The following is a 19349-nucleotide window of genomic DNA, read 5'->3' on the forward strand; positions in this document are numbered from 1 at the left end:
GTTAGAGAAATTTACTGTCTTCTTTAATTATCTGTTTTTAGAGAACTAATATTAGCAAGTTAGTAATTAATTTTTCTCCCACGTTGGGCTAGAAGGAGAAAGTAAAATTCAGGTGTATAAAAACAAACGGATTAAGTATGAGCAAGTGGTAACAAAAGGACAAATTTTAATGGCATCTCTTTTAAATGTACTGAAATATTTCATAATATACTTTGAAGGCTATTACCCAGTAACTTCAAAAAGAAATAACATCCACTATGTTTTATTAGTAACAAATCAGTAGCATATGCTTGTTACCTAAAAAGGAAGAGGCAGAAATAAAAGTAATTTGACATTTAAGGTTATAAAAAGAAAAGGTAGAAAATGAGGAGAATCTAACAATCCCTAGATTATTAAGCTAAAAAATTTTCATCAGTACATTTCATAAAATCGATACACTGCTAAAAGTCACTTACTTGATCTGCCTGTTAGTAAGCTGAACTGTTCAATTGTTCATAATGAAATAAAACAGAAGAATTTACATTCAAATTGAAAAACTAAGTTAGGAAATAAAAGGAACCCCATAATGCACAGGTTTCATTGATTATATGCATTTTTTCCAAGCATTCCATCCTTAACTCAGAAATAATGCAAGATACCCAAGTGCTTTAAAATCCAAGGCCTTTAATTCAGTTTTTGGTAATGACCATAGATGCCTTCACAAAACCTCTTTCTCACTGAAAACGGAAGGCACTAGGCATCACATAACACACTGAAAGCAGTGATTCCTTCTGATGCTGGTGGAGAATAAACATTAAATGGCAGGTTTTAGATCTTAACAATGTGTCCTCAAAAAACAAAAAGAGAAAAGGACAACTCTGAAAATCACTCAAAAAATTCAGTTACCAGTCAGTCTTTCTCAGGTTCCCAACGCAATTTTAAGCTGTTTTTTTTACAAGTCCATAATGTGACGTTAATAGGTAAACCAGTTAAGTATGATATGGTTTTTAACATGTGTTAGATTTTAGTTAAATACAGTAATATGAAGATACCATTATTATGCTAATTGGCATCCTTTGCTACTCTTCAGCTGTGCAAAATAAACTTGAAATGATACATCCTGGAGTGGTATAATTTAAAAGATCTTGATATGACATTAACAACTTTTAAACTCTGGTCACAAACTGCCTATAAATAGTAAGATTATTAAAATACACCTTTTTGAAAAATAATAAGATGGCCATTTATACCTAAATAAGGTTTCCCAGAAAGATATGAAATACTTTATCATATAAAAGTAGTTGTTCCTTTTCCATAAGGACAACTGTTGTTTAATAAAATAACTCCTATGATCCAAGGCAAACGATTTCTTTCAAATGCCATATTCTCTCTATGACTTTGAGGTATGCTTCAAGAGACTGTATCCAGGACAAAAGGGCACATTGAGTATAAGACCACAGTTACAAACATAAGGAGCCTTTCTTGGGTCAGGAGTGCCCTTAAGAGTTATATCAACAGCAAACAAGGTCATAGTTTCTGAAGCCATTTCTTTTACAAACACATACAACTAAATTTGGTTACTTAGAGGATAATTCAAGACACAGCTATTTACATATGGGCTATGTCAGGTGTGCCTATTTTAAATAGTGGCTTCTGCAGGACACTCCAAACACAAACCAAGAAACCTTACTCTACCAAACCACAATCTTCTATTTTTGGCAAGGCAGTATAGTTAAAACAAAACAAAAGAGAAACAAAGACAAACAGCAATGACAAAGCTAGCTAGAACAGTGATTCAAGCAAAAGTTTGCATGTACAATAAGAGGGAAAGTGTTCTGAGAAAAGTTAATTTGGGGGAGAAAACCCTACCAAACAAGTAACACTGGAAATCAATCTTATGATCACTCAAATGACTGTCACATAAAAGGTTTATGAATGCCTCTGAAATAAGAATAGCTCAGTTTTAAAAATAGCTGATTGAGATTTATAATTAGAATGTCTTTGAAAAATATCCAAGCTAATTAAGTTAACCAGGCCCAATTAGTAAAGAGTAAGAGGAAATAAAAACTCTTCCATAATTAATATTAGATGCCTCTTTGCCTTTGAAGAAACTGATAGGATTAAATTTGAAAATGGTATAAAAAATAATAAAATGAAACCTTGATAATTAAAAAAAAAAAGCCCCTACTCAAGAAGCATGATGGGGGGCAATAAATGTATTTTTAAGCAATGATTGCTCAGAAGAATGCCTTACAAAATTACAGATTATAATCAAGTTAAGAAAAAGCTTCAAGATCAGCAGCTGGGCTGTATGAAACATGTAGGACAACAGAAGGCACTACAAAAGCATTCATCCCTTCTAACTACAGTTTAAAGTTGAGTCTTCCTTCTTCTTAAGAAGACAGCCAGTGTGAATGTTATTTTTATATCCCCCTGAGTTTTAACATGATTGGGCAAAGCAGCACCAATTTAAAAAAATATCTGCAATGCCAGCACTGCAGTTTGGAATCACTTATAACGATGGCCCCACAGGTCTCTCATAAGAGCACTTTAGAACATGATTAAAAATACAGAAATGCCTTTCGGTGTTTCAGTATTAAAGTGGAACCACCACGGATATTCATTCTTAAAAATAATGCACTAAAAAGTCTGTTTATACAGTATCATCTTTCCACCCTGTCACTAGCATTCACAGCTATTTTCCACTCCGAGAGATGATCTCCTTTGTGCGTCCGGTTGAAATGTCAGTATGCTTCATGGTGCACAGTCTGTTTTGGCTGGACAGTCCTGGCAAATATCATGTCATGCCCGTTTTGAGCAGTATGCCTTGTAGGTCCTCTGGCAATGCTAAGATAATTTCATCTATGTGTGTCCGTAACTTTTCCATAGTGTCAGGTTTCACAGGTAAATGCTCTCGATCAGCCTGCAACTACAGAGGGAACATTTGGAAAGAACATTTAAAATATCCTCTGAGTCGTTATTGATACATTATATTCTTTAAATAAACACTTTTAAGGTTTAATAATTTGGAAACTTTAGGCTTAGACCAGAATTTACAGAAACTGTAAAAAAGCAAACAACATGCCATTTAAACAATGCATTGCTGAGCTCCATAAAAGACTCCTATGTAAATTAATAATACCTACACATACCATGTGGTATCAAATGTAAGTGACAATGGCTTTTTGTGGAGCTCATTAGACTCCATGTAAATCCCTTTAAAGATAGTATGTCATCATTATGATCTGCTTGAGTGACCAAATATTTTCAGTCAGACCTACCATCAATTGACTACTCAAGTCCTCTCATTTAAAAGTTACTTCTGCTCTATCATGGGCTGTCACCCGAAATATGAGGAAAATGTCTTCACAGATCTTTGGCTGTTTGGGCTACATACCAGCTTATTTTTTAGCTTCAGTACAAGGTCTACTGTTTCTACTTCCGTGTGTTTCTGGGTCCAGAGAAGTAAGTCCTAGAAGAATAAACAGATCCTAAATTAGTAAATACTCAAAATACTTTTTGAACTGCAAATAAGCTCATCTTGGACTCATCCGTGGTTGCCTTCATCATGTTCCTTCTCTCAAAACGATTTGCTGGGAGATGATGATTAGAAAGTTAACACTAAAGCCATCCCACCTCAAGCGAAACACAAAGGAAATGAGGCTGTCCTTTATGTTTTCATATGTAGCTTAATTTAAAATAGGCTCCAAAATTATAGAATATAAAAAGCCAGTCCAAATACAGGAAAAAGTTGTTAACAGTAACTGAGAAAGACTTGGGTTTAGTATGCTTGGAATAGAAGCCTGATTCCATCCAGAGGAACACTAGTAAATTACTTAACAATGGGTTCTCCAGAAAAGTCTCCGGTTTGTAGCATTTGCCAATCTCTATGGTGTAATACTCCCACTGTAGCTGATTCAAGCTTCCAACCTGAGATACCTGAATGCAGAGCTGGGAGGGTGATGTACACAGTCAGCTCTGCCAGCCAATTCAAGTGGGCTCCAGCTCACGGCCAGCTCAACTGGTTGGCAGTGATGTGAGCTGGAGCAAATCATTTAAATTACACTCCTCAGGTGTCCCATAATGCAGATCGTAACATGCCCACTTCAGTGAATTGTGGTGAAAATGAAAAGACATTATTCATATACAGCACCTATAGTCCTTAGCACACAGTGCATGAACTAGAAAGGTTAGCTATTTTAATTTACTAAGTAGTGGATATGGCTATAATCTTCCAGCCTCGAAGGATAACTTATCTTAATTTGAATAGTTGTTAATCATCACAAAAATATGCTGTTCTCTAACCTCTTCACAAAGAGCTTCTAGATGGAGTGCCTCCAATTTCTGGGTCATTTCCTTCCGCCGGGTCTTGAACCAACCATCAAAATTTGGAGATTTTAGGAAATGCCTATAATAATAAATTTTAAAAAGCAAAGTTTCATTATGACTTGCCTCCTCTCCTCCATACCTTTCCTCTCTACAGCTTGGACAACCACGTGAAGCAATGGAATTTTTTAAAAAGAATGTAAGTTTAAGTCCAGCTTTTGTTTTGTTTTGTTTTGTTAAATAAAGCAAAACAGATGGGTAAACAAGAAAAAAAAGACTAACCGGTAAAGTCCAATCCAATCGCCTTTTATTCTAGAAGTCAGCTGAGGTCCTGTTTTCTCAAGTGTTTTCATAAATTCTTCTGGAAGGAATTGTCTTAACTGGGGTGGACTCTAGGAGACAGTATATACTGTATTAAAAATTATAAGTGGATGTATTCATAGAAGTTAATTACAGTTAGACAACTCAAGTAGGAATTTAAGTGAATATATTTATACCTTCCACGGAGAAATACTTTTCTGCAAAGGCATTAAGCTTGCCACATATCTTTCCTAAAACCAAGAGAAAAAGTTAATCAAAGCTAAGCATTTTTACCTAGACAGCCTTCAAAAATGTTTCAACAGACTTAACTTAAAAGAAATGGGTTTCCATCATACGCTCTTTCAACGAGCATCAACAATACCATCACTCCCCACAACAGATAAAATTAAATTTAGATTTAACTGAGAAGTCAGACTTTCCATAAAAATTTAAATCTTACCTAATCCAAGGAACCACATATTTTTAATAATATGTGCCAGAAAAGGTGCTCAACATTTTATGTACATGGCCCCTTTTAATCCATACTGTGAGGCAGGCAGGTATTATTGGGAAATTGAGGCTTAGAAAGATTAAGTGACCTGCCCAAGATCACACAGCTTGAACTTGAATTCAGGCCTACGTGACTTCAGCCCATGCTCTTAAGCACTACAGTGAAGTTCAGCTACTTAAGCAGATTTAGGTGGAACAAAACAAACTGACATCTACAGACCAAGAAATTTCTTCCCAAAATATAGTAACAAAGATCTCCAGATTGCCCCCATATAATATTCACAGACAGATTACTGTACATTAATAACTGCATGGAATCTGTTTCTGATGCAGCCTCCCCACTAGAATATCATGTTACTGTCTGATACTGAGAGGCATCTTTCAATATTTTAATACAATATTCCATTGAATTTCACAGAATGATCATATCACACAGCTATTTACTCCATAAATATTTATTGAGTGCTACCATATGCCAGACTGAGGAAAAGCTAATGAATAAGACAGATAAGGCCTCTGTTATCACGGAAATAGTCACATGGGTATCTTATCAAATTGTGCTCAAGAAAATAATATCAGAGAAAGAAGCTCTAGGAAAACCTCCTCTTGAGGTGCAAAATGTAATAATTACATAATACTTCACAAGGATTATTTCATTTAAGATTCACAACAACCCTGAAAGACATGTAGGATAAGCAGAATAAGCCACATTTTACAGATAAAGAAATTGAGGGTCAGAGGGAAGAAGTGACTTAGCAAAGCTAAGGACAAAGAGTCCAGGTCTCTTGCAAAGGGCTCTATTTTTTTTTTTTTTTTTTTTGAGAGGGCATCTCTCATATTTATTGATCAAATGGTTGTTAACAACAATAAAATTCAGTATAGGGGGGTCAATGCTCAATGTACAATCATTAATCCATCTCAAGCCTAATTCTCGTCAGTCTCCAATCTTCTGAAGCATAACGAACAAGTTCTTACATGGTGAACGAATTCTTACAGAGTGAATAAATTCTTACATGGTGAACAGTACAAGGGCAGTCATCACAGAAACTTTCGGTTTTGATCATGCAATATGACCTATAAACCATCAGGTCAAATATGAATATTCATTTGATTTTTGTACTTGATTTATATGTTGATCCCACATTTCTCCTATTATTATTATTATTTTTATTTTTAATAAAATGCTGAAGTGGTAGGTAGATGCAAGATAAAGGTAGAAAACATAGTTTAGTGCTGTAAGAAGGCAAATGTAGATGATCAGATGATCAGGTGTATGCCTATGGACTAAGTATTAATCCAGGCTAGACAAGGGCAGCAAGACATCCACGGATGCAGAAGATTTCTCTCAAAGCAGGGGGCGTGAGGTTCTGAGCCTCACCTCTGTTGATCCCCAAATTCTCACCTGATGGCCCCCCTGCGACTGTGCCTGTCTTAGGTTGTTCCTCCCTTGAGGAATCTTACCCGTCTCTGGCTAACCAGTCATCTTCCGGGGCCATACAGGGAAATGTAAAGTTGGTAAGTGAGAGAGAAGCCATATTGTTTGCAAAGGTTAGCTTTTTACTTCTTTGCAGATTTATGCCCTGTGGCTTCTATGCCCAGCACTTGTCTCGAGGTATCTTTACCACCTGGAGGAATTATGATACTCGGTAAATTCGATATGAGGCACGAATTCTATTTAAGGTTTGTAATTAGGAAGGAAGAAGAAAAGCTATAGATGTAGCATATGAAGGAAACTTGGGAGGATTGATTATTTCTTTGACATATCTTCTTGTATAGTACCTTAAATATGTATAGGTTTTAAACTACTAACTAATTTGCACACACATATTAACATAATAGGAATACGGTGACATAAACAAAGCAAATCTATAATTACCAGCCATCTCCAGTGAAGCCAAGAAAACCATTTAGGCACCCTAGGCATTTGTGAAAATTTATCTATAATATGATGGATATTTTCCAACTGTACTTGAACCATCAGACAAATTAAAGCAGCCCATTTCTGGGATCTGTTCACATCCCATATGTTCTTTTAACCATAGATAGTCTATAGTCATGAGATTTTGGGGTGCTACAACTTGCACCCCTCCCAACTCCTGGTTGAGTTCCAACAGTACAGATCCAGTCAAATTCGTTGTCTCACTGTATGCACATGCCAGCCTAGACATCTCCCTCCTCCTTCTTATGGCAAGTCCAGGAGACGGTGGGCTGGATGCAGCCACAACCGCAGCATCGTCCGGATCCCTGAAAAGGGCTCTATTTTTAATCACTAAACACAAGAACAGGCAAAACACACAACTTAAGATAAGGTTTTGGTGGATGGAAATAACATTCACATACCCTTCAGCAAGTCATTAAACTGAGCAAATATAGATGTTAACGTAATGGAAATAACATTCATATATCCTTCAGCAAATCATTAAATTGAGCAAATATAGATGTTAACTTACTAACGGAATGATGAAGCTTTGTGTCAGTTCCAAAAAATAGCGTCGGAGAATAACACTCTGAGCCTCAGAGGGACGTTTCTGTTGTACACCCTTAAAAGAGAAATAGTGAGAACCTATATTCTTGTGTCAGGGAATAGAAAAGAATAGATAATTATAGAGGTTCGACGGATAAATAAATATATATTTTTAGTTGACATTAAAAAAAACGTAGACCTTCATCTTGGAGTAATTTAATCTGAAGTTCACTGTGCAATATCCTGTGAAAAGAATCCTTAGAAACCCAACAAAACATAAGACACTCAACCCATACGCAAAGTTATCAGTTCACAACAAAGACTATCTTTATTTCATACTTGTTGTATTAACTATTACATTTTCCAAAAAAGAATGCTAACTGTCCCCTACTGTTAAATGCTAGTCTACCTAATGGCAGACTCTGACTTTTTCACTGTAACTCCCAAGCTTCTAGAAAGATTTGTAGCTGCAGCCAGGTCCTTTATTGCTGCTACTTTGGTCTCCTGATTTTTATGAAGCTTTGGTTCAAAACACAGACCTCATTTCACGTTATTATACATAAAGCACATATTGCCTAATTGGGTATTGCATACATACCTGAACAAGGAAATTTATAAAATGAGCAAGTAATTACCTTCTGTAATTGTTTTATGATTTCTTCATCTCTATTTAGATATGGCTTATAGGAAGTATAAACTCCTAGAAGAAAAGAAAATAAGGAACTAAATAAAAAAATAAGAAACTAAGACCCAAGTACCCATATAAGTATATATTTAAAAATTAATATAAGTCAATACCAGGTTTAGAATCCAGAGTCTTTAGGTTCTTCAATTTTTTCACTTTAACCTGCTTAGGAATTTCACCTGAAGGAAAAATCATAAAGATGCTCATAATTATTCAAATCTCACATATCACAAAACTGAAATTTTTTAAGATTAATAATCTACTGCTTATTACTTAGAGATGTGGTAGTTAAAGTACTCTTCTCAGCATCAATATTCAAGAGTTTATTCCGGGTATTTTAAAACCGGATAAAGGGAACACTGGGTTATTACAGTATTATAGCAACAATTTGTACAAATTATATAAAATGGGCATTTGATTTTTCATTAATATCTATTACTAAAAATTTTCCCTTTTGTCACTCAACTTGTAATTTAAATCTTTGTGCCAAATACATGAAACTGAAAATTGATGTGCCAGAGATAAAAATGTCTTTTGAATTGAAAGCAACTCCTAAGTTGGTACAGAGATGTAGTTATTCATTCTTTTCTGCTTTTGCGTTGGAGAAAGGAACACTGCCACCAGGTGGTGACAGCATATGTCACAACCCCAGGCCAGCGCACAGATGGACAAGACTTGGTTATCGGAATGAGTTGTGCAGCAGATGCAGTGGTTCTGGTCTTCAGGTCAAGAGAAGCTACAATATAAACAACCCTTCTAACAGACAGAAAAATGCCTCAAGACAAACACAAGTGTACAGACGTTCTTTCTTTCTTTTCTCCATCCTCCCTCTCTGCATAAGCAAACCTAAGAACTGAAAGACAATCTAGAGATTACCTAACTGAAGTGTAAATTTACAAAATATTTTTGTTTAAATTGTTAACATAGATCAAACTGCTAACTAGACTTATCTACAGCAGTGGAATTTTGCAACATAGAGCATTTTTACTTGTAATTGTCTATAGTTAAAAATTTTTAAGAGCATGAACTATGGTAAAAGATATTTTTATAAACTCCTACTTTCAAATAACTTCAGTCTTACAGAAAAGCTGCAGAATAGTATAGTCTACATAGTCCAATTTTATCAACTGCTCCAGTAATAACATTAAACAGATACTTGTTAAAGAAGTCAACAGCATAGATACCCAGACTTATTTTTTCACTGATTCGGCAGTTAGTAAATACAAGAAACTGGTAATAAAAGAACAAAACAACTGATTCCTGGTATCAAGAAGCTCATAATCTACTGGCACATTAAGACAAATGACAATACCAAAGGGAAAATGCTAAGGTAAAATTATGAACAAGATACTATGGAAATAGAGAAAAGTATCCTGGCCAGAGGAGAGAAAAAATTATTGAGGATTCCTAAAAAAGGCAATATTTAAAAACAGTCTTATAAGAAAAATAAAAAGTTATCCAAAGGAAAAAGAAATTTTTGGTAAAGAGGTCATTCCAGAAGCATGAAGAACATGTTGCCTGAAGAGTTGAAGTAATGGTTAGAATATTAACAGCCACCATTTACTCAGTATTTATCTCCGCCAGTCTCTGGTCTAAGAGCCCTGCATGAATGATCTCATTTAATCTTCACAATATAAGCATGTTTGTCATACCCATCTCACAGATGCAGACATTAAAGCATGGCCAAAACTGATGTTCATCTGGTCCACACCAGTTCCGGCTGTCTACTGCCATCATCTACTCTGATTGGCCAATGCCCCTTCAGATGAGGTGTTACCTCTTGTCATAAACAGACAACTTGTGCAAGAACATGCAGATAATATGCTTGAATCGGGATATGAAATAAGGCAGTCCAATTGCAGAGTGAAGCTCTTATCTACCACCCTATACAGGCAGGAATGGAGAAGATGCAAAGAGGGGCAGGAGACAAAGCCAGAGAAGTATTCACAGGTCAGATCAGGAAGAACTATAAAGATGTCTGACATATACAAAAACTGAGAGACTGAAAGTGTGGGCACGGAGGGTCGTGGATGAGAGGAGTAAGATGACAGGGTTGAATCTGCATTTAACACTCTCACAGCCACCGGAGGGGAATAGTGTAAGCCACAACAGGTCTGAACTGCAGTTCAGACTCCTGAGGACTCCCGAGCTGGGCTGCTGTGTTACTCAAAGGAGTCTGAAGAGAAAAAAGCCTGGAGGACAAAGTACATGCACTGTAGGGTACTTCTCCTGAGCAGAAACAGAAGCAGCTCCACTGTTAGTGTTTGCTTGGCTTTTATTTCTTAAGATGGCAGAAGTCCTGCCATGTGTCTTCTGTCCTTTGATCGACAGGATGATTGACAGCGCTAGGCTATATAACCTTTTCTCAGTGCACAGGCATCTTACCCATAAGGAACTAAGCAAAGCACACAGAGAGGATAAAACTACAATGTTAATTAGATTTAGAAGTTGGTTACTTTCAGACAAGGTCTTCAGACCTTGCGCGTGCCCTGTTATCAGGCAAGCCCCTGTGGTACTGGGCCTCTTGACAAGCTAGAGCCATTAGGCTATACACTATAAACTTACACAGTGCTGTTTGTCAATTATATCTCAATAAAACTGGAGAAAAAGTTAAACACATGTGCGCTTCAAAAGAAACCAAAAAGAAAGGCCACATACTGTAAGAAAATATTTTCAAGTCATATATCTGAAAGCAGGCTTATGTCAAGAGCTTTTACAACTAAATAGAACAAATAGCCTAAGTTTAAAAATGGGCAAAAGATTTAAATCAACATTTCATCAAAGATAAACAAACAACTAGTAAGTAGATGAAAAGATGCTCAACATCATCAGGCACTAGGGAAGAGCACATTAAAACCACCATTTCAAACCCACTAAGTGGCTCTAAGGAAAAAGACAGACAATACCAAATGTTGGAAAGGATCACTGTTGAGAATGTAAACTGGTGGGGCACTTTGGAAAACAATCTGGCAGTTTCTTAAAAAGTTAAACTTCTCAATTCATGCTACTTTACCAATGATTTTATGCAAAAGTTCCTCTACTTACATCCCAACAAAGAGCCTTTTTTCAAAAGACAGTAGTCTATTATATTACAACTAATCAAACAGTCTAGATTAATAGAACGAAACAATGAAAGTGTCAAGATTAAATTAAGATTTGAAAAAAAAACGTCATACCTTTTCTTACCTAAGACTCAGGTGACTGCTGTGCTCTACAATACCATTAATAATCAGACAGTTCCCTAATGAAATGGCAGGGGATCATGACACCTACAGAGTGCCATGAGGCAGACCCTGCATTTAAAGCTCCTAGCAGACAAAGAATTTGAGGCTTAAAGAGGCTGTTCTGCCTAAAATCACACAGATTTGACTGCCACAGTGAAGCCCTTTGCTCCTTCCTCTAATACATAAGGCTTCTAAGGATTTCAGTTTAAGATTGAGTCTAATATTTGTCTAATATTTGTAATTGATGTAAAGTGTTGTTCCCTGACTCTATCTATCTATCTAGATTTGTGTATACACCAGAAGAGATACTTTATAAAATAATATTATTAAATGTTTCAATACCTGTGAATATCACAAGAAAAGTCTGTAACACATGACAAAGTTATTAAGAAATATTTTCAATATCTCACGTCTCAACTATTCCAATGGAAAGTTCAGGAATGGCCAGTAAGGAATGTCAGAGGTACCTTTAAATTGCCATTTAAGTTAATATAAGGCTTCCAACCTCAGAATTAATTTACTCTTTAAAAAAAGCATTTATTAAAACAGCTACGATGAGCAAGGTAAGCACAACCTTTGACTACTTCCTTAATCAATACGAGTGCCAGAGAAACATGTAATACTTACTTTGAGACTTAACTAAGAATTGTGTGTTAAGATGACTAATTCAGGCTTCTATAAGGTTTCATTCAAGCAGTGTTAGAAATCCCTGTTTAACTGGGCTTGCATATAAAAAAAGGTAGCTCCAATTTTTGAGTTTTCACTTTGTTATAATTCATACCATGTTTATAACACTGTAAGTGCATTTTCTGGTAGGAGGTCATCATGTGCACAAATATAAGGACCTATATATTTTAGTGGGAAGTTGCACTCTTCTCCAAAGGCCTTATTTAGACTGCCTCAAAGAAGGTTTCTATCAACATAATTAAAAAGTGACCAAGACATGAAAACAAAGGGGAAGAAATAAACCTGCTCAGCCACATTACACACTGAAAACAGAACACCAAGTTTATACTTTACCTGCAGGTTTAAGGTCTCCTATTCGAATAATGTGTGGCCAGTGCTGAAGTGTTTTTGCAAAAAAAGGGTTGGTTACTCCTAATATGACAGAGGGCCTATATACAAACAAAACAAAAGAAAAAAAGTGAGAAAAAGATGAATATTCCATCAGTGAAGAATAGTTTACAATGACTTTAGACTGAACAATAAATAGGCTACCTTTTCCTTCATTCAATGTATTAGATATGAACTGCATGACAGGTACCATGTTTAGCACCAGGCATTTAAAAATAAAAGGACATAGTCTTTCTAAAAGAACAAAGGAAGAAGAGTTATGCACCAGGTATTAGAAGACAGTGATGGCGGTCTAAACTGTACAATAATTACAGAGGAGAAACTATGTCCACCAGGGGATTAAAGGGCAGCTTCACCAAACAGATGACAACTGCACAAAGATATGAAAGATGAGAAGGAATTCTATGCCAAGTGGATAAGGGAGGTAAAGGCGACACAGGAGAATGAAGAGTACGCACAAAGCGACGAAGTGAGATCATGGCTGTTTGTAGAATGACCAATCGTTCAGCATTCTCAGAGCGCAGAGGGAAAGACGAATAGTCAGAAATGAAAGCAGACGGGGAGGTGCTGGCCAGGTCACTAAGTACCAAGTTACTATGCTAACAAGGTTAGATGTTACCTTGTAGGCAAATGGAGGTTACCAGAGAACCGAGTGGAGGAGTCACGTAAATGAAATGTACTTACTAGAAAGATCACTCAAGGGAAAATCTGGAAGATGTCCTACAAGAGGGGAAGAAGTTTGGGAAAAAAACAACAGCGTTTATGAGAAAGACTAGAAACACTAATACAGGGAAGAGAGCTTTGGAACGAAGATAACAAATGTTATAGAGATACATTAGGGTGCTGAATTGACAGAATTTGATACAACGATGTGGGGCACAATACGAAGTGGAAATTTATGACAATTCAGGTTTTTGATACCACGTGAGAAGTAGTCCATCCATGAAAATAGGAAGAAGCATGGGATTAGGGAGGAAAAGGAGACAAAAAGAGAATTCAGTTTGAACATGTTTCACTCCAGGTGCCATTAAGATATCCAGGTGGCAATGTGGTAAAAACAACAAAAACCTGGATATATAGGTCTACACCTTGCAAAGACATGTGTTAGGCAGATAAACTTCTGCCATCAGTATATAAATGTTGACAGAGGCTGTGAGTACAGATAAGATGGTACAGAAAAGATTATCAGTCTGAAATCAGAACCTAGAACACAATACTACAGAATGCCAACATTTATGGGGCTGGCAGAGAAAGTGAAGCGAGACTGAGATGCACCACCTCACAACCACGTCAGAGTGGTACCAAGGATTAAAGTATTTTCAAAGTAACAGCTTAAATGTTACAAGAAAGGAAAGGCAGGAAAAACAGGGCAATATGTGCCCACTGGGCCAGACAGTCAGGAGGGTCTTGATGACTTGGTCAAGAACAACTGCCATGGAGATGGAGAAATCAACCTGCAACAGACTGAGAAGCAGCCAGACGACCAAGAAGTGGATGGAATAAATGGAGATTTGGAGATTTCTGCTGTCATTCTAGAAATGTAGCTATAAGAAGGTGAGCAATAACTAGAGCAGGAGCTAAAAGGGAAATGGTGAGACAATCCTTTCCCCTTTCACAAACTGGGGAGACTTTTCATGTTTACATGCTAACTCAATGAAAAGGGCAGTTACAGACAAGAAGACATACTGACAGTGTAAGAGTCCTACAGTCAGATGACTGTCCCACTAATAAATAAAACCATTCAAAAAAAATAAAATACTAACTCTTGAAATGTGAAATTATTACCAGCAATGACTCAAACCTTCCTTCACAGTAAGTTCAAAATTTAAACTTTTAGATTATTACCAAAAATAATTCTACATAATTTGGTTATAAAGGTAATACTCAGTAAGCTATTTCATTTACTCACGGGGCTTGAGTACGGGTAGTATATTCCTTGAATTCACTGTCATGAATCGTGAAATAAGGTCGGAAATCACTGACGTACTTCAATGGAGAAATACAGCTGTGAAACAAGAAGAATGTGTGAAGCAAAGAAGACAGAAATCAAAGGCCAACTCGATAACCATAAAACATCTCTACATGTGGCATACTCCCAGAGGGATAACCTATTTCAATAGACGGTGAAGTCATTGGTAAACAAACGGAACTAAATAATGGGCATCTGGAAAGAACACTGGACTTGAAGCAGGAGATAGGGTGACATTCAGGCTTACTAGACACTGACCATTGACGTGCCTAATACGTATCAGTTGTTTACTTCATGTAAGTGAATGAATGTGCTTGTTACTAGGAAAAACAAAATCACGATTCCAGCCCTCACAGAGCCTGAATTAATTTTCCCATCAGTAAATGGTGCTGCTGAGCACTGCCTTCTTCCAGGTTGTGTGGCTCAGCGCAGTGAGTGTGCAAACATCACAGATGGGAAGGTGCTGCAACTATCACCAACAAAGACCAAAACTCACGTGACAACACTCACTTAACCAGGGCCAATACTGTCTCTGATGACTCCGAAGGTGATGGTGCCATGACCACCAGAGGCTCCCCCAGCAGCACCAGCTCCCAAAGCATCTGACTATGAAGGAAAACTGGACAGAAACATCTGAAACGTGGTTACACAGCACAAACATTATTACTTATCCAACCCTGTTTATAAGTTCCTATAAAATCATTCTAAAAACTTCATACTTATATAAATTCTTCCAGGTATTTCTACCCTGATCTTACGCATAAATTCATTTAGAATATGGTAATGCATATAATATGTCCCATATAATATGATATATATAAAAATATATATCAATTTGAACTGTTCCAAGTTTTACAAAATTAAATGTATACTGACAGAATGACTGACAACAATAAAAGCATATAAAATAAGTATTCAACTGTTGTACCACAGGCAGATCTACTTTATCAATATTGCTTTCTTACATTTAAATTTCTATTCTAAATCTTTTTTAAAGAAACAAGAAAAGTTAATTTTCCAAAGGATGTTTACTGGATGTACTTAAAAGCCAATGCTTTCAAAATGGAAAAATGATGAAAACAAATCACAAGGTGGAGTTCTAATGCCAAAGAGCAGAATGATTTCCTGGGTAGGTCATCCCCCTACAGAAATGCTGTGTATTATTTTTACAGTATCCCTAAACTAGGTGAAAACCTTTCAGGACACAGCTCTAGTTCTTTACTTAGACATTTGGTAACTTTATTTATTTTGTAATTTCTTCCTGGGATGGTTAACAATTTTTCCTAGATTAGAGAAAAAATACTTAACTATTTATAAAAATCTTAATGAGTCTACCTGGTTGAAAACACAACCACATACAAGAAAGAAAAAAAAAACAAAAAAGTCAATGACAAACAAAAGAAAGAAAGAAAGAGGTAGGAGAGTCAATCTGGTATGGAGCAGAGCCTGCAGGGGAAGGAAGGTGTCCATGAAGGGCAGCCAGGTGCAATGTCAAAGCCAGAGAAGGGTAAGAAAAGTATATGCAGAGGAGGAGAAGGTTTCAGCAGAGATGGGGGATTAATTATTAACAAGGGACTAATCAAGAAAAGCAAATAAATCAAGGACAATGGGAGGTAGTTCCTCAAAGAACCTAAAGAAACTAAATACAAATATGGAAAGGAAGAAAACTACAATGAACCCTGTCATGTTGGACTGGAATTGGTGTGACTATACAGTTTTCAATATATAAGGATATAGAAATAAATACAGATGTGAATATGTACTTATATATAAGTAGGTATCTATGCATGCATTTACAGATAGATACATAGTAGATAGATATTCATTCCCTGGCTCTGTCCACTGAGCAAGCCTAAAATCAATGATTTCCCAGTAGCAATGAGCATGACTAGTGCCCAGACCCTGGTTTTCAAAGCTGATTCTCCACTTCAAAAAGCCAAGGATTTTTGGAGAAACGGCTGATTCCAAGGCTGGGAAAGAGAAAACAGAAGATGAATCTTGGAACCCAAGAATATTAAAAATGTATGTCCACACAAAGACTTAGGCACAAATTCACAGCAGCATTATACAAAATAGCCAGAAAGTGGAAACCATCCAAATGTCCTTCAATGGATTAACAGACAAACAAAATGTGGTAAATCCATACAATGGGAACATTATTCAGCCTTGAAAAGAATGATGTACTGACTCATGCCACTGCATGGATAAACCATGAAAACAATATGCTAAGTGAAAGGAGGTAGATACAAAAGGCTACATAGTTTATGGTTCTATTTATATGATACTCCAGAATAGGCAAATCCATAGACAGAAAGTAGATTAGTGGGCTGGGAGGGAGGGGAAAGGGGGAGTAACTGCTAAAGGTACAGAGTTACTCTTTGAAATGATGAAATGTTCTGGAACTAGACAGTAGTGATGGTTGCAAACTTCGTGAATATATTTTAAAACCACTGAGTTATATACTTTAAAATAATGAATGTTATGGTATGGGAATTAAAAATCAATTTTTGTAATTTAGAAAGAAAAGATAAGCCTGGAACATCTAACACCAGAAAGCAAGGAAGTGTTTAAAGAATGACGAGGAAATGTCAAAAAACAGAGGCCAGCTTGAAGCAGATTCTCACTGGCCGAATTGGGGACAATCTGAATATCAAAACAGATGAGAATAATGGATCTTAATAACCTGTTGAATAAAACAAGAAAACTGTCCATACTGATACCCATAAATAGTGTGATGTTTTCAAATGTTTCTACAAATTCTTTGACACTTTTTTAAAAATGGAGCCTGATTCTCTTCTTAGATGTGGGCTGGATTAGTGGTTCACACGTAGTGAACAGTATAAAGTAACAAGGTACAGCTTTGAAGGTTGGGTCATAAAAAACACTGTGGCTTCAACCTTGTCTCAAGATCACCCGCTGAATATTGTAAGAATATTCAGTCAGCTCTATGGGGAAGTCCACATGGCTAGGAATGAAGTCTACTGTCAATAATCACAAAAACTATGATTTTTCTAGCCAACAGCCAAATAAGTAGCCTTTCAAGGAAGCGGGTCTTCCAGTTCCACTTGTTCAACTGGCTAAAACCTCAGCTGACATTGTTACTACAACCTCAGTAGAGATTCCAGAGCTAGAACCATCCAACTAAACGGTTCCTAGATTCCTAACCCTTAGACACTGCGTGAAATAATGTTTGTTCTTTCAAACCTCTTAATCATCAGGGTAATTTATTACACAGCAATAAATAACTAATATACATAATTTCAAAGCATCTCCCCAAAATACTTAATCACAAAAGGAAAAATAACAATGAAGACTGGAGAACACGATCAAGTGATCAAAGTGAACAACATCAGAAACCAGGCAGAACCTGAATCTAATCGTGAATAACTCCCAGACAAACAAACCCAAACGGAGGGATTTCCTGAAAAATAACTGTCCTGGAATCCACAAGAATTGTCAGGGGCATTAAGAGGAAGATTGAGGAGTCATTCCAGACTGAAGGAGAGCGACTGGAGCGAAATGACAACTAAATGCAATGGATGATTCTGAACCAGGAATTATTGCGACAACTCATGATATCTGAATGTGGCCTTACTACTATTACATGGTGTTAATTTATCAGTGCTAATGTCCCAATTTTGATGGTTGCATTGTGTCCTAATTTGTAAGAAATTAGACACTAAGGGATTTAGGAATGATGGGACATCAAGTCCCCAGTTTACTAACAAACATTCAGAAAAATAAAGACAATAGTATAAGAACCCCCATATTCTTATCATCTGGAGCTAACAATATTTTGCCATTTTTACCTCACTTATTTTTCTTGCCGAAGTATTTTAAAATAAAACACAAGCCTTGACATTTCACCTCAAAATACTTGAAAATACATCTCTAAAAGTGAGCGCACTTTCTTACATCATTACAATGCCATCCTCACGCCAAACCCAACAAAAAATAATTTGTTTCTACCACACAGAACTCGATCCACAGCCTAACCTCCCTGATGGTCAGAGCTCATCAGGGCTTTTAGTCAGGGTTGAACAACTGATTTTTAACATGTGAAACATGACTATTTTCTTCCAGTTTTTTCCACATTTCATGCTAAGAATATTCATTTTCTGAAGAAATCAACAATATCACACAGCAAAAGAGGCAGGTAACAAAATTTTGTATTCTTTACCTGAAAAGATCCACTTCATGAACAGTAGGTAAAATAACAGATATATGTGTGTCTGCCTAAGAGACAGAAAATAAAAAAGAGAGATGTCACTAGAATGTACAGAAATTGACTTTTAAAATATGCTTAGCTATCTCATGATCAATAAGCCATGCTGCCCCTTCTTTTATATTATTTTCCTCCAGGAGCAGCCATGATGAGAAAAGGTCTTAAAACTTCCTCTCACACAAGCACAAGGTCAAAGATAACTGAGATTCCACGGATAAAGCATTAATCCAACAGTCAGATATTAGGTCAAGTCACGCTGTATGAAATATACCATCATCCAAGCTGATACACAACACTGGCAAAATCAGTTTTCCTACTGCTCCTCATTTTTATTCCATCAAAGGAACAACGGGAGTGTTAATACAACAGCTGAAATATTCCAAATGAAAAATTCAACCCCACCCATGAAAACAGATGTAGCTTTGGGGAAGATGAAAGGCAATCATGACCACAGAATCCTTTTGACTGAGTTTCCTAAAAACAGAAGTCTGCTGACCACTCTTCTAAGATAAGTTCTGCTGGAACTAAACTTAGTTGAAAAAAGTCTCCTTGTTATCATAATTACAGTATAGATTCTGAGTTCCCCAGTGTCT

At 36.4% G+C, this 19349-nt stretch overlaps 1 protein-coding gene across 3 annotated transcripts in view; it reads right to left on the reverse strand.

The window, feature by feature from the left end:
• Positions 1–646: 646 nt before the first annotated feature.
• The window catches only part of DENND6A (DENN domain containing 6A), a 40234-nt gene continuing 21531 nt past the window's right edge, over positions 647–19349 (reverse strand). For all 3 annotated transcript variants that reach the window (XM_073230747.1, XM_073230746.1, XM_073230748.1), the window contains 12 exons: positions 18712–18767; positions 15042–15164; positions 14472–14567; positions 12509–12603; positions 8378–8443; positions 8215–8279; positions 7566–7655; positions 4803–4856; positions 4588–4697; positions 4285–4387; positions 3377–3451; positions 647–2908 (listed from right to left, as the gene is read on the reverse strand). In XM_073230747.1, the coding sequence (XP_073086848.1) occupies positions 2777–2908; positions 3377–3451; positions 4285–4387; positions 4588–4697; positions 4803–4856; positions 7566–7655; positions 8215–8279; positions 8378–8443; positions 12509–12603; positions 14472–14567; positions 15042–15164; positions 18712–18767 (1065 nt within the window). In that variant the 3' untranslated portion in view covers positions 647–2776. The remainder of the gene's footprint in view (positions 2909–3376; positions 3452–4284; positions 4388–4587; positions 4698–4802; positions 4857–7565; positions 7656–8214; positions 8280–8377; positions 8444–12508; positions 12604–14471; positions 14568–15041; positions 15165–18711; positions 18768–19349) is intronic.

The sequence above is a fragment of the Manis javanica genome, chromosome 3, assembly GCF_040802235.1.
Source record: "Manis javanica isolate MJ-LG chromosome 3, MJ_LKY, whole genome shotgun sequence".
NCBI classification, from domain to species: domain Eukaryota; kingdom Metazoa; phylum Chordata; class Mammalia; order Pholidota; family Manidae; genus Manis; species Manis javanica.